The following is a 15,903-nucleotide window of genomic DNA, read 5'->3' on the forward strand; positions in this document are numbered from 1 at the left end:
ATATATATATATATATATATATACATATATACGACGGGCTTCTTTCAATCCAGAGCGTCTTTTATGTCATTAAATATGGTTATTTAAGCATTTAGAAACATTTTAGAATGACAGTTATATGGAATGTCTGTATATTACATGAATGTTTCTCTTTTTTATTTTCCTTCTGCAGATTGATGTCATTGGTCAATCAATGTGTAACTTAATCCATCCAGACGATACCCAAGTATTCTCGGAACAATTCTGCATGACTGATGTAAAAGGCTTGTACTATATATGAACTATATCTTTCACTGTTCCTAAAATTGTCTTATCTCTTGTTTTTGATTTAAAAATAAAATGACAACCTAATACTTCGTCTTCTATAACTTCATAACTTTAATTCCCCAAATTGTAACATTATTACACAGAAACTAAGGCGGCGCGCTGGCAGAAACGTTAGCACGCCGAGCGAAGTGCTTCGCGGTGTTTCGTCTGTCTTTACGTTCTGAGTTCAAATTCCGCCTTGCATCAAAATTTGGAATCAATATTTACAGAAATATTATCCCTGATATTGACCAGTCGACTGAATATATCTGTTTGACCTTGGTTCTTTAGGTTGTAGGATATACTCGAGATTGATACGATTTCAAAAGACTTTTCAATCCGTTATCGGCGTCCAAAATAATTGTTTTTAAGTTAATCACAATATATATATATATATTTTTTCTTTTGTTTTTAGATAAAGCTCATCTACAAAACCACAAAGAATTTACGATTCGATTGAGCAAGAAAAATAAGTTCCATCCAACATCATACGAAACATTTCATGCCATGGGTCAAATTAAGTATTGTAAAACTGAAAGGAAAATCGAAATGAAAGGTAAATATTTTCAAAACCAATGTACGAAACTGAGGCAATGTTAAATTAAAATAGCTCTCTACGTATCATACTTAATAAATATACACAGATGATAGGCCAGTTTCCGACCTAAATTGCGAATACCAAATTTCTATTCAGCCGGGCGACTATTTGTAATATCAGGTTGTTTTATTCATTATTCATTATATCGTAGGCAACGAAAACTCATCCAAACATATTGTTGGCTGCATGTACACGCCATTCAAAAAACCTGAAAAGGCCGAAATGTATACTGAGTTCATACTGTCCGCTGCTGGGGCAATTTTTTCGACTTCCTCCAATCTTTACTCTATTTTTAACGCAACACGTCCATAAAAAGATGTTATCTCACAACGAATAGTACAGCAATGGCCCATCAAAGGTGAATATAACTTACACATAACACATAGATGACTACTTCATTTTCAAGTCTCTTTTAACTAGTAAAATGTAATACGAAGTCGTGTGGTTTCTAGTGATTTATCTTAAAATCTGTATAATCGAATAAACTCCCAATAAATAGCCTTCTGTATATAATACAAACAATGGGCTATACACTTGTTGTAATTTAGTCATCCATAGTCTGATGATATTTCGGAATAAAATTCCTTCTTCAGATATTATTAGATGAAGAATATCTGAGGAAGGAATTTTATTCCGAAATATCATATCGGACTATGGATGACTAAATTACAACAGGTACATAGCCCAATGTTTGTATTATAGTACATTGTTGTCCCATTCAAAACTTTTTATTCTTTACAAACAATACACAATGCTTCAAGCGAACTACAATACTCTCCTAGCCTTCTGTAAATTTAACTCAGGTTCTTTTAGCTTTATTTTGAAAATACAAGTGATTCTCCTGATTATTTAACTGTACCCCTACATAGCAAAACTCAAATAATGTTCTATCTCAAACTCCTTTTAAATATTTTTTCAATAATTCCAAAGATTCTGTAAATAACTTTCAACAAAACTACAAAATAAGTGCTAAACTCTCAAGAAGTCGAATTTGCGCATTCAATTTACTTATGTCAACCGATACCCTCACAATATCTAATATACATTTGTTTTAAGAATGTAAAGGCTTTAAAAATATTGACATAAGGCCCTATATATTTAACTCGAGAATCCTCCTCCTTTAGAATAGTGTTTTGTCAACCATTTTTTGCTTATGGGCCCTTTAATTTTTGTTTTACTCCAGTGGACCCGCATACCCATTCAATGTTTGTATTTTTATAATTGAATATTAATAGGACTTGTAAGAGAGAAAAGTCGATTTGAACATCCTCGAGTGCTCAACTAGTACGTATATTATCGAACCTAAAATGATGAAAGGCAAAAATTGACTTCGGTGGAATTTGAACGCAGAACCTAGAGGACGAAATACCGCTCAGCACTAAATGCCCGATGTGCTAATGATTCTGCCAGCTCACCACCCTTTTCATAATACAATATATTACATACTAATACCTATAAATGTATCTCCCCACCCACCCACCAATTCACTAAGATTGTTATAAGATCCTGCAGTCTTGCAAGGAACTGTAGTGACGGGTGAGGTGGGAGTAGAGAGAATGACGGGCAAAGGAAAAAATTGATCGTCAGCATCAAAGAACATGCATATCACGAGGGGGTGTCTCAAGTAATTGTTAAATCGTTAAAATATTTCGCATACTTAAAATGTATAACCTATTTATTGCACAAATTTTAACAGCAACTTCTTATGTGTTTCCTCAAAGGTTATGTGGACCCCGGATGAGAACCATTACACGAGATCTTAGGCTAAGGCTCTGGGTCTGTCATGAGACCTAGGAATCACAAAGGTGGAACTTAATCCGGTTTCCATGGATCATCAGTGACTTAGATTACAACCCTTGCTATCATCCGTCACACGGTTAATTTTCCAGCTGTTGCTGGAACGCATTTTACGGCTGAGTGGTGGTCTGGAGCAACGTGAAATGAAGTGTTTTATTCAAAACAACGTGCTGCCCGGTCTAGGAATCGAAACCACGATCTTAAGATTGTGTATGCAACAACCTAACCACCAGGTTACGCACCTTCACTAACTTAAGGAAAGAATCGATTAAATACATCTCAGTACATACCCGATATTCGTGGTGCTTGCTTACTGACTGCTGACATGACTGTTTAGCTTCTGATTGTGTGTACATCCATCTTCCACAGCTGTCGAGATTACTTGAGACACCCCCTTACGATATACATGTTCTTTGATGCTGACGATCAATTTTTTCCTTTGCCCGTCATTCTCCCTACTCCCACTTCACCCGTCACTACAGTTCCTGGCAAGACTGCAGGATCTTATTACAATCTTATTGAATCGGGGAGAAGATAGATCTATAGGTATTAGTATGTAATATATTGTATTATGAAAAGGGTGGCAAGCTGGCAGAATCATTAGCACATCGGACAAAATACGCAGCGGTATTTGGTCGTTTAGGTTCTGCGTTCAAATTCCACCAAAGTGTATTTTTGCCTGTCATCATTTTGAGTTCGATAAAATACGTACTAGCTGAGCACTCAAGGGTGTAGAATTTGACTTTTCTCTTTCCTTGAAATTACTGGCCTTGAAACCAATGCATTGCGTTAAAACCCTTTGTAAGGAAAAACGGTTCAAGTCCAGCAGGTAGTCTTCGACTTTTAATACCCCAAGGAGTTTTTTTAAGCCAATATATTACGTACCATTATTTACCACTTTGAGACTCACCCTAAATATATTTTTGTGATACATTTTGTTAAGAAAGCAGTTTTTTATTTCATATTTAATCAGAAATTATCTTTGTCATAATTAGTTCTGCACGTTCATTTTGTTTTGCCCTCATGTCTGTTTTGATTGAGTTGAACAATGATAGCAGACAGTCAGCCACTAAGTATCACATGCTTTCCCCTACCCAGAAGTATAGTCTGTTCATCTCTTTAAGACAGAGTTATTTTTGGAGAGATTTGGTTGTTATTTCTTTCAGATCGAGCGACCATATAGAGACCTTCTCCTTGACTCGCCAGCATTTCATTAGACAATTTAACCTTTCTATACTCCATGGTTTTATGTAAGGTCAACAGCTCGTAGCTTCTTCGTTCTTTCTGTAGTAGAATCATTGTTCAGCGCGTCTATTTATATTACTATCATAGTTATGTATGTATGTATGTATGTATGTATGTATGTATGTATGTATGCATGTATGTATGTATGTGAAACAAAGAAGCTGAACGAAAATTCAAGGAGTGAAAGATAAAAGAGTTGGACTGATTTCAGGGTGAGATGATTGAATTTACAGGCAAAATATAATTACACAGTGCCAGCTTTATGAGTTGTGATTAGTTTACATTGGCACTATTGCTCCTTAGGATGTAGTAATCGCCATTTATAGCTGATACTGTGAAATAGATGCTAGGAAATATCATGACTTTAAGTAGATATGTAAAGGAAACTATAATAACGAAGTAATTCTTTTAGAGAGAATATTGTCCAGTGCGGAATTTCAGCAAAATGGAGAAGCGTCTCTCGACGGTAATTAGACGCCATTGTTTAGCAGCACATCCTCCATTCTTTACTGAGATCAAATTATCATTTAACAGTGAGAAATATGACAGCCAATGTAAATATCAATCATTCATCAATGTAAGTTATGTGAAATTAGTTTTAGTCTTATTATTGACTGTCTAGTATTAGTCACCAACTATAATTATTACCATCTTTTTTTTATTATTATTATCCGTTTTACTGCCAGAGGAGACTTGGCTCATTGCCATTCTTAAACCCGTCCTTCAACCTCTTTATAAGGAAATATCTATATTTGCTGAGACAACGCAGATTCAATACATTAGTAGACACGACTTCAATGGCAGATTTCTTGATATTACATTAAGGTAGGTTATTATCTTAACTTTTTACTCTTTCCATGTCTACTCCATTATTAAACCACTGTAATTCTCTCTCCCTCAGAAATCTTTTCCATTCACTATTTATCTAAGACAGAACCACACTGTTCATTATCAGAAACTACCAACAAGATAGATAACAATTTGAATTATTACTGAAATGTGTTATGTTCAGTAATAAAGAGGACAGCAGGTAGTTTATTGGCTACAAACTATGTTTGTATTCATATTTTCAACACTGATCTTTCAGAAAGCATGTTCGGAATTTCTCGACTGTCTTTAAAGAATAAAGACTCGATGTCCGGTAATTGTCTGTTTCGCCAGTACAGTTCATGATTATTTACAGTGTCTAAGATTCATGCTAGAACATTCAGCATCTTCTTCCCTCATCTCCGTGTTCCCTGAAATCACTAAAGATAAAATAATACAATGAGGGTATGTAAATACTTCTTATTTTGTTAAACAAATATGCAAAATTCATGCATGTTTTGTTATACAACACGGCTATAATTATAAGGTGATCGATTGTCAGAATTGGTAAAGCATTGGACAAGAATTTCTGCAGCATCTTTATGACTCTTTGCATTTTGAGTTCAAGTCCCAGCGAGTTCAACATTATTTTGTATGCATGCGAAGCCGATAAGAAAAGTATTTCAAATTGTCGAAGCAATGGAGAAATTATTTCGCGAGGAGGTTACGGATTTTTTCCACCTCTTTACATTTGAGAATACATGCGATGACATAATATCGACATTACTCATTCCATCGGAGAGAAGGTACATGTTGGATAGACAACTACCAGCATTACTTAAGAAAAAAACAAGACCCCCAGTACATGCTTTGAATGAACTTTTCAGACGTAGAGATATGGTCAACCTGACGGACAGAGATGTTAGGTAACATATAAATCGTATAAGGCGGCGAGCTAGCAGAAACGTTAGCATGCCAGGCAAAATGCTTAGCGGTATTTCGTCTGTCTTTACGTTCTGAGTTCAAATTCTGCCTTTCATCCTTTCGGGTTCGATAAATTCAGTACCATGGCTAAGTAAAATAATTGCTGCTCATGCGGCTACTGGACATTATCAAAAAACTTCAACAGTCCTAAATTCGAACGCAACTTTCACCTTTCGCAGCTATTGTTCTGAGTGTCGTCATATGACATGTCTACATAGCAAAGACTTCGACCTGACTTTACTGCGCGGCTCTCACATGACTTTAATACGCAGGCGCAAAAGAAAACTGTCCGAAAGTTCCCTTACAAAACCATGTGACCATTCTCAACTAATCAATTTGGATTAGCTTATAATGTCTTCATGTATTCTTTGCGCATTTTCAACTTCATTTTTTTCTATTTTGCTAAAACTTGTTTTGATTAGTAACGATGTATGCATATGTATGTATGTGTATGCATGTGTGTTTGTGTGTGTGTGTGTGTGTGTGTGTGTGTGTGTGTGCGTGTGTGTCTGTGTGTGTGTGTATGTGTGTGTGCGTGCGTGTGTGTCTGTGTGTGTGTCTGTGTCCGTGTTTGTGTGTGTATACTTACCTGAGTGCATGTTTTGATTTATATATGTATGTAATGTATGTATATGCAAATATATATAAAGGGAGAGAGAAGGAGGGAGAGAGAAGTAAAGAGGTAGCGACACAAACAGACAGACAGACAGACAGATGGATAGATAGATAGATAGATAGATAGATAGATAGATAGATAGATAGATAGATAGATAGATAGATGAATGGATTCACGGCTAGATAGATAGACAGATCTACTGTAACGCACATATATTTTACAGAACTATTTCTTCGAATCTACAGAGGGAACGTATTCAGCAAAAAGTCCTACAGGAATTCACAAAGCAAAATTAATATTTTCAGAAACATACTTTTGCTGTCAGCTGCTTCAAGAATTTGTTTGATTTCTTTTTATTATTTCCATTCTATATGAAATATTTTCCATCATTTCGGAAATCCCTATCGCCGGAAAAAAATTAAATGATTTTGTGAATCTCATGAGGGGAGAAAAACTGAAGACCGTCTTATCATACTAAGCTGTACGCTTCTTTTCCGATTGAAGCTACCACAAGAAATGTTGTGCTGTGTCTCCGGCGTGTTGATAAAACAGTCACTTAAGAAAATATCTTCATATACTATTGAAGACCGTATTGCAACTTGGCCACAGTCTAGTGAGCGAAACTAGTACAGTTTGATATACAGTGCTTCATGAGTCATTCCCTTAGACAATCTGGACAAAAAGTATGAAGTGAAAGAGAGAAAGCAGTCAAATGCGTCTATGAACTGACAACATCAAAGAATGGATTGGAAATAGGAATCTGGGTGATTGGATGCATGCAGCTCAACACAGAAGGAGCTGGAGAGTTTTAAGATATTTAAGATACGCTTTGAAATCAAGGCACAATGCATCGATTTATATCGTCAACTCAAAACATAAAACATATAGACACCCATTGGTCAGATTTAATCTTGCAACACAAATTCATAAATGCGTGTGTGTGTGTGTGCATGTGTGCGTGTAGACATATATACATATATGTGTGTGTGTGTGTGTGTGTGTGTGTGTGTGTGTGTGTGCATATATGTATGGATATACATGAATGTGTATATACTATCATGTATACAAACACACGCAGCTGGTGAGACGCTCCAGATTTTGCAATCACAGTAACGTTGAACCCGAGGTGCATCGAATTATAGAAACATGTATAAGGAAGTGAATATTTTATCTTCACAACTGTGTCTATTCCTGTGATTTTCAATATGAACGACTTGTTTTTAAACAAATCGTAAGATTAGCAAGAAAAATTTCAACTTACGAATTCATTATACGAAGTGTGTTGAAAAGTTCCGGGTTTTGGTTGAAAGAAAAATACAGGAAGATCAGTTAATTATGATTTTATTCCACATACTCCCCTCTCAGATTCATACACTTATCGTAGCGGTCCTTCAGGTTTTCTAAGCTCTGTAAAAGAACTCAGAAGATTGGGCCCCTAACCAAGCCTTTTGCGACACCCTTAAAGCCAGGAACTTTTCAGCACTCCTCTTAGTTTGTTCTTTATTAAGAACTTACAAATCAGACTCCTTTGTTTCTCGTTAATACAAATGAATCTTAACGTAGCAAAAGATCTTTCCGTAACTGAGTGACTTCTACTTTATGTAATCCATAGTCCAGTATAACGTTATCACAAAATGCCTAGGTACATTTTAGCGACGTCTATAATATTGCAGCCATTCGAAACAGGTCTCAGGTTTGAGAATAATTCCTTCTTTCCTCATACTTACGCTTTAAGCTTTGAAATGAATCACAGGCATTGCTTTCTTCCACTGAGTAAGCTTTATAAAAATATTATTTTCATATTTTGGCAAAAGGCCAGCTATTTCGAGGGAGCGGGTAAGTCGATTACATCGACCCTGGTGCTCAACTAGTACTTATTTTATCGATCTCGAAAAAAGAAAAATGACGGGCAAAGTCGATCACGGCGGAATTTGAACTCAGAAAGTAGAGTCGAGACGAAATACCGACAAGCATTTTGTCCGGGGCAGTAACGATTCTGCCAGCTCACCACCTTACGTGTTTTGAGTAGATTGAAGCCTATCAATATATAATGTAGTCCTAAATATACATTATGAATAAAAGGCTTTCCTGTAATGAATTTTCATTCCTGAAAAACTTTACATCACAGGTTTGTATGATCAGCGCTAACTTGGGACTAAACAAGTACAAACTACATAACTATATGAAGATACAGCAAAAATCTTTAAAAATTTATTGGCCATTTAAACAAAAGGGAAGTCTTTGGGATTCTCAAATCATTTCTTAGTTTATTTCCAGATTACAACGATATAATGATAACTGATTTATCTGAAGTTAATAATTAATTACACTCTGGAATATTTTCAAGTATAATTTCAATTTTTTATCATGATATAATTAATTGTCTTTCATTACAATATTGTAATTTAAGGCGACGAACTAGTGGAATGCTTGGCAGGATTTCGTCGGTCTCTGCTTTCTGAGTTCAAATTCCATCGAGGTTGACTTTGCCTTTCGTTCTTTTGGGGTCGATAAAATAAGAACCATTTGAACACTGGGGTCTATTTAATTGATTTACCCTTTATTCTAAAATTGCTAGCCTTGTGCCAAAATTTTAAATCTCTTTAAAATAACAATTTAATTTTTCTTATTATATAAAATAATTAATTTTTATTATAATATAATAAATCAACTTATTTATTATATTCTAATTGAAAATTTTTATTATAATTCTATGTTGGTGGATAAGCAGAATCGTTAGAGCGTCGGATAAAATGCCTTAAGGAATTTATCCCAGCTCTTTATATTCTGAGTTCAAATCCCATTATTCCTGCCTCCTGAGTCAATAATATTCCTTTCTGCTATAGGCACAAGGCCTGGAATTTGTGGGGAGGGGACTCACAGCACTCGACTGGTACTTAATTTGTCGACCCCGAAAGGATGAAAAGTAATGTCGACCTCGGCGGAATTTGAACTCAGAATGTAGGGCCGGACGAAATGCCGCTAAGCGTTTTGCCCGGCGTGCTAGCGATTCTGCCAGCTCACTACCTTATCTGGAGTCGATAACGATAAAGTACCAGTTTAGTACTGGGGTCGATGGTATCGACTACTACCCCTCCGCTGAAAATTGCTGGCCTTTGCTTAAATTAGAAACTATTATTTAGAGAAATGACGGCTATGAATCGGTAAAGCATCGGGAAAAAATAACTTGTGGTATTCGTTCTGATTCTTACGGCCTGAGATCAAACCCTTTTAGAGACAATTTTACTGTTCATCCTTCCAGTGTCGATAAAATAAAGTGCCAGTCAATAAGTGGGTCGATTTGACCGGCTAATACCCCTCCCAATATATATTTTCTTGTACCTATGAAAGAAATGAATATTTAGGGATATGTTTTTATTGTTATTCATTTTCTTTTATATTTCAGTTCTTTTGCAAATGACGAAACATGTTCACCTTCAGACGAATGGTAAATGTGTTTCTTTTCTTTAATACATTCATCATTTCTTCAATTAGCTGAGTAATTGATAAACTACATTACTGACTGCTACTATTGCAGATGGACTTTAAACCATAGACTGCTATTATTGCATATAGGCTTTAAAACATAGGAATGGCTGTGTGGTAAGTAGCTTGCTTACGAACCACATGGTTCCGGGTTCAGTCCCACTGCGTGGCACCTTGGGCAAGTGTCTTCTATAGCCTCGGGCCGACCAAAGCCTTGTGAGTGGAATTAGTAGACTGAAACTGAAAGAAGCCCGTCCGTTGACTGAACACTATTCAATTTTTTTTTCTCCGTGTTTTTCTCCTTGTCTCCGTATTCTTTCTGTTGAAGAGCGTAGCTCGAAACGTCAAAGACTTTCCGTATTCCCGAGCGTCATACTAATATATACTTTTGTTATTTACACCACCTGTCCTCGTCTGTTGTTATTATTTGTATATTCTCCCATATATATATATATATATATATGTATGTATGTATGTCCCCCCCCCCAACATCGCTTGACAACAGATGCTGGTGTGTTTACACCCCCGTAACTTAGCGGTTCGGCAAAAGAGACCGATAGAATAAGTACTAGGCTTACAAAGAATAAGTCCTGGGGTTGATTTGCTCGACTAAAGGTGGTGCTCCAGTATGGCCACAGTCAAATGACTGAGACAAGTAAAAGAGAGTAAAAGCGAGTGCTACTATTGCATATGGGCTTTAAACCATAGACTGTTACTATTGCAAAAGGCTCTAAAACATAGACTGCTACTATTGCACATGGGCATTAAACCATAAACTGCTAAACGTGAGAAAAATGAAACATTTATACACATTGATACACTTCACTCATAAACCAGGCTTTCTTTATTGTTTAATATAAGCAGAGAACTGATTGAAGAAATATACAGCATTTCATTTTTTGATAATTAATGATCACTTTTATTGAATAAGTAGTTAACGAGCTTACTCTAACTAATCTGAATTATAGATGTTGAGCCTCAGGTTAATCTTAATGAATCTGAATCTCAGACTTGAACGCTTTATTTGTGATAATCCATTTCTAAGACAGGAAATTTTTCTCTCATTACAAAACCAATCCCTTCGACCTGGATGAAGGGCAATGTGGACATCGCCAGCATTTGAACCTAGAATGCAGAGAACTGGAAAGAGATTGTAATGCATTCTACATGACGCTTTAACGGTTACACCAAACGACTGTCTTCACATACACACGCGCAGCGCATATGTACACTCTTTATATGCGTATATGTGTATGAATATATCTGTATATACAAATTTTTATGTGCATGTAAATCTATTTGTATGCATGAAAATATTCATGTACACACACACACACACGTATATATATATATATATATATATATATATATATATATATATATATATATATATATACATGTCTATGTATGCATTACGAGTGTTTGTGTATATATACATACACACATATATGTGTGTGTCTGTGCACATTGACTTGCGCTCACACACGCACACATATATATGCGTGCGTGCACATAGACTTACGAATACATACATACATACATACATACATACATATCAGTAATGCTCCAATAGTAATGTTTCGATGTGGCCTTACCAACAGTTTCTGTAAAGAATCGATAATTTAAATTCTATGGCTTGAAGCTCAACTGTTGTCAAATACTTATAGAACGCAAAGTGGAAAATCTGTACCTGGGAAGTGTATCTTTTGAAGGAGCTGTCCTATGACGAGGAGAGAAAGAGAATGCAGCTAAAATCGTTGAAGCTCTTTTAATAGCTTCTTTTCTTAATGTTTAAGTGGTGCTTATTTCAGTGTGATAGAGTGATACATTTATGCAGCTGAAATATGTGAAAGTAAAACTTAGTAAATCTGAAAATATAATAAAAAATAAATGAAGAGCAGTTCTGTTTGCACGTTTAGCACTTTAATTATTCATATTTATTCAAGTATAAATTGCAACATCTAGTTGAAGTGGGTTTAATATTTCCATTGTTATATGCAAAAAGATGCGATTTTCTTTGTAGAAATTTCGATATTTTTCACGTATTGTAGTTCCTATGGTATAGAAAAGGTCTATGCGATATGAATATATATGTATATATATTTATTTATTTAAGCAATAGCGGGTACGCATATGAATAAATTTACACATTAGTCATGATAAAATCTTTTAAACAAATATATGAATAGACTCCACAACCACACAACACACACTCGATCTCTTCAACCATTGGCAACCTGCGTTTGAGAATTTATAACATCCTGTTTTTATAAATGTTTTAAGCTGAATTATATAATATGTTCTGTAAAGGATACATTAATTCATGACTATGGAATGAGAAAAAGCATACCAATATAGGCGCAGGTATGGCTGTGTGGTTAAGAACCTCGCTTTGCAAGCACTTTGTTTTCGGGTTCAGTACCACAGTGCGGCACTTTGGGCAAGTGTCTTTTACTATAAGCCCCGACCAATTCCTTCTGAGTAAATTTGGTAGACTATAACTATGTAGGAAACCGTTGTATTCATGTGTGTATGTGTGTGTGTGTGTGTGTGTGTGTTTGAGTTTGTGTTTGTATCCCTCCATCACTTGATAACCAGTGTTGGTTTGTTTACGTATACGTAGTGAGCGATAGAATAAGTACTGGGGTTCAACTTTGAGAATTAAACCCGTCGTGGTGGTGCCCATATGTGGCCACAGTCTAATGACTGAAACAAGTAAAAGACCAATGTTAATTTGGTTATTAGTGCCCTACATCCAAAAGATCAATTTATTTCATTGGGCCTATCACTTTTGCTCGCCATTGTCACTGTTTATTTTTCGTTTGTTTTGCTTTCAAGGATCAAACTATGCAAATCTTGTGTCAACAGTGAACTGCATCAACTCCAATAAAACGAGAACGTTTGCACAGCCGCTGGTTGGGGGGGGGCCTTGCAATCAAAAAACAAACACGAAATACGAAATATACATACATGCAAACACACGTGCAAACATACATAGACGCATACGAACATATATATACATTTGTATACATGTGTGTGCGAGTATATATATATATATATGTATGTATGTGAGTATATCTGATATATATATATATATATATATATATATATATATATATATATACGCGGTCTGACCAATAAGTATCCGGACTGTTGCTATAGTAACGAAGCTAAAGCACGGAGAGTAAAGTCGCTTGGCACAGATTGACCTTGAACTTTGTTGTGCATGCGCACTAAGTTTTAATGTTTTAACTTACTTCCGCTATTTGCAGCAGTGCTCGGAAGGAACATGTGTAGCGTGTGATCGTCGCATTGACAGTGACAGACCAAGTTGAGCAGAAAATATGCATCAAATTTTGCCAAAAGCTTGGCGATACCGGCTCAGAGGCCTACGCAAAGTTTTCAAAAGCTTTTCACCGTTCTCGACACAATCAATATCGTATGCAACTGCAACCGGGTGTCTTTTTGTTCAGCTGAAATCAGTTTTGGCACAGACTTGGCAGACACGCGTCTCATACCCAAATCTTCTCTGATAATGGACTGAACTGAACAGTGACTAATCTGCACATCCTATGATAACACATGGATGGTGATTCGACGATTTCCCCTCACAGCTGTACGCACATACGCGATGTTTTTCTCAGTTCTGCTGGTTGCAGTCCTCCCAGAACGTTGGTCAATATCGACAGTTTTTCGGCCATCTTGGAAACGTCTGAACCACTCGTACACTTGTTTACGGATCATACACTTCTCTCCATACAATTTCTGTAACTTTGCCTCTGAGCACGTATCGCCATGACAATTTTCTTTGTTATGGTCAATGTGACGATTACACGCTACACACCTTATTTCCAAGCACTGCTGTAAACAGCGGAAGTGAGCTAGAACGTTAAACTTAGTGCACATGCACAGCAGAGTTCAAGGTAAATCTGTGCCGAGCGGTTTTACTCTGCGTGCTTTAGCTTCGTTACTATGAGAACAGTTCAGATCTGACCTCGTATATATCCATTTGTTCTCTGTCAGCATAATGTAGTAATGTTTCTCTGAAGAACCGTTGTAGCCGGCATCTAATTCGTTTATGGACCCACACCGTAAAGAATACAAATAACCACCATGGAAAAACGTGCGTCAATTTTTCCCTATATTTACAACGAGGTGCTGAAAAGTTCCTGGTTTTGCGTAAAAGGAAGTACAGGAGGATCAGTTAATTATGATTTTATTCAGCATTTTATTCCCTTCTCAGATCCACACACTTATTGCAGTGATCTTTCCGTTTTTCTAAGCCCTGTAAAAGAATTCGGAAGATTGGGCCTCAAACCAGGCCTTTCGTGATACCCTTAAAACCAAGAACTGTTCAACACTCCCTCGTATATATATATGGAGAATTCACAAGAAGAAAAAACAAAAGACGAAGACAGGTGGAGTAAAAAAAAAACATGAATTTTTATAACGCTCAGGAATTAAAAAAGTATTTAACGGTTCGAGCCTACGCTCTTCCACAGAAAGGAACACAGAAAGAAACAAGGAGAAAAACAAGCAGAGAAAAAAATGTGTGTAGTGGTTAGAATGCCGGACAGAAGGGTCACACAGGAGAGCTAAGAAGAAGAGGAGATAACAAAGTAGTTGTGATCCCAAAACGAAGGTGCGCGTGTGTAAGAGAGAACGTATGTGCGTGTGAAAGAGGGCTGGCGATCTTGACGCATGTGTGTGTGTGTATGTGTAGGTGTGAAAATGTGTGGATGGGAATTGGTCAGTGCTGGTGTGTTCGTGTGTTGTGATGTAATGTGTTGTGTGGTATGGTGTAGTGTATATATATATATCTTGTTTTTCGTAGGTTTCTTCAGCTGACTGGTTTCAACACAAAAGACGTTCTCGGAAAATCGGCTTATCTATTCGTTCATGGAGGAGACATGGAATATGTCGCTAAAGCTCACAAAGAAAGTAAGTTACTCCCAACAAAACGCTTATAGTGTATAAGTTATCTGCTGCTAGTTCGTGAGTCTTCAATTCGTAAGTAGTCCACTGCAGATTATTCGCGTTTTGGCAACTCCCATTTCTTTCTTTGTTTTTTTCTTTTGGTATACATTTATTCTTATTTATTACAGCGATTGGAGGTGTGTGATCAAAATACACAGACATAAATTAATCTTGTCCCCGCATTTTGTAAATCAAACGAATGATAAATTTATTGACACCAAACTCGTGGCCTACAGCAACGAAGCTTCATCAGTCACGTATTTTCTTGATCATCTCCATTTTTCCTGTCGAGAATGCACTCGTCTCTGCCTTTCGTTTCGATCAAGTGCCTTCATATTCTTTCGGTTCAGATGGATAAAATGACATAAACCCGAATGGAAAATATACAGAATCGTAACGCGGTCAGAATCAGAGTATTCTTAGTTGATGAACTTTGTGGATGGTAACTGGGAGGCGTTTTTGCGGTACAAGCAGAATCTTTGATTGGTTATTGACCCGTGTTATCGCAGATCAATCTGATAAGGACTGCCCACATGGCATTTACAGGAACGTCAATACTTTGGCGTGATTAATGTCACTCTTGAAATTTTTCACGTTCACAGCTAAGGAAAATACATAGGCAAGGGGATAGAAATTCCAGATGGTTGACATTCAGAGGAGAGAAAATAAGTAGCTAGTTGAGGGTCTTTGGATGAAGAAAAAGTCCACAAATTTATATATTTTGAGATGGACCATTAAAGCGATTTATTTCCTATCTGCTGAAATTTCTAAAATTGAGAAAATTAATGAGTAAAAATTTTTTTAATTTAAAATTAATGAGAATAATTATTAGAGGGAAGAGCAAGCTCATTACCCCATCAGCAGGAAGGAACACGGCTGGTGCTGCAGTAGGAGGACTGGGTTTTAGGCGCAGGAGTGGCTGTGTGGTAAGTAGCTTGGTTAGCAACCACATGGTTCCGGGTTCAGTCCCACTGCGTGGCACCTTGGACAAGTGTCTTCTACTATAGCCACTGGCCAACCAAAGCCTTGTGAGTGGACTTGGTAGACGGAAACCGAAAGAAGCCCGTCGTATATATGTATATGTATA

At 36.6% G+C, this 15,903-nt stretch overlaps 1 protein-coding gene across 2 annotated transcripts in view; it reads left to right on the plus strand.

The window, feature by feature from the left end:
• The window catches only part of LOC106882255 (hypoxia-inducible factor 1-alpha), a 75,351-nt gene that overhangs the window by 56,149 nt on the left and 3,299 nt on the right, over positions 1–15,903 (plus strand). For both annotated transcript variants that reach the window (XM_052969770.1, XM_014932903.2), the window contains exons 6-10: positions 173–263; positions 722–862; positions 4,633–4,771; positions 9,760–9,801; positions 14,674–14,780. In XM_052969770.1, the coding sequence (XP_052825730.1) occupies positions 173–263; positions 722–862; positions 4,633–4,771; positions 9,760–9,801; positions 14,674–14,780 (520 nt within the window). The remainder of the gene's footprint in view (positions 1–172; positions 264–721; positions 863–4,632; positions 4,772–9,759; positions 9,802–14,673; positions 14,781–15,903) is intronic.

The sequence above is a fragment of the Octopus bimaculoides genome, chromosome 7 (assembly GCF_001194135.2).
Source record: "Octopus bimaculoides isolate UCB-OBI-ISO-001 chromosome 7, ASM119413v2, whole genome shotgun sequence".
NCBI classification, from domain to species: domain Eukaryota; kingdom Metazoa; phylum Mollusca; class Cephalopoda; order Octopoda; family Octopodidae; genus Octopus; species Octopus bimaculoides.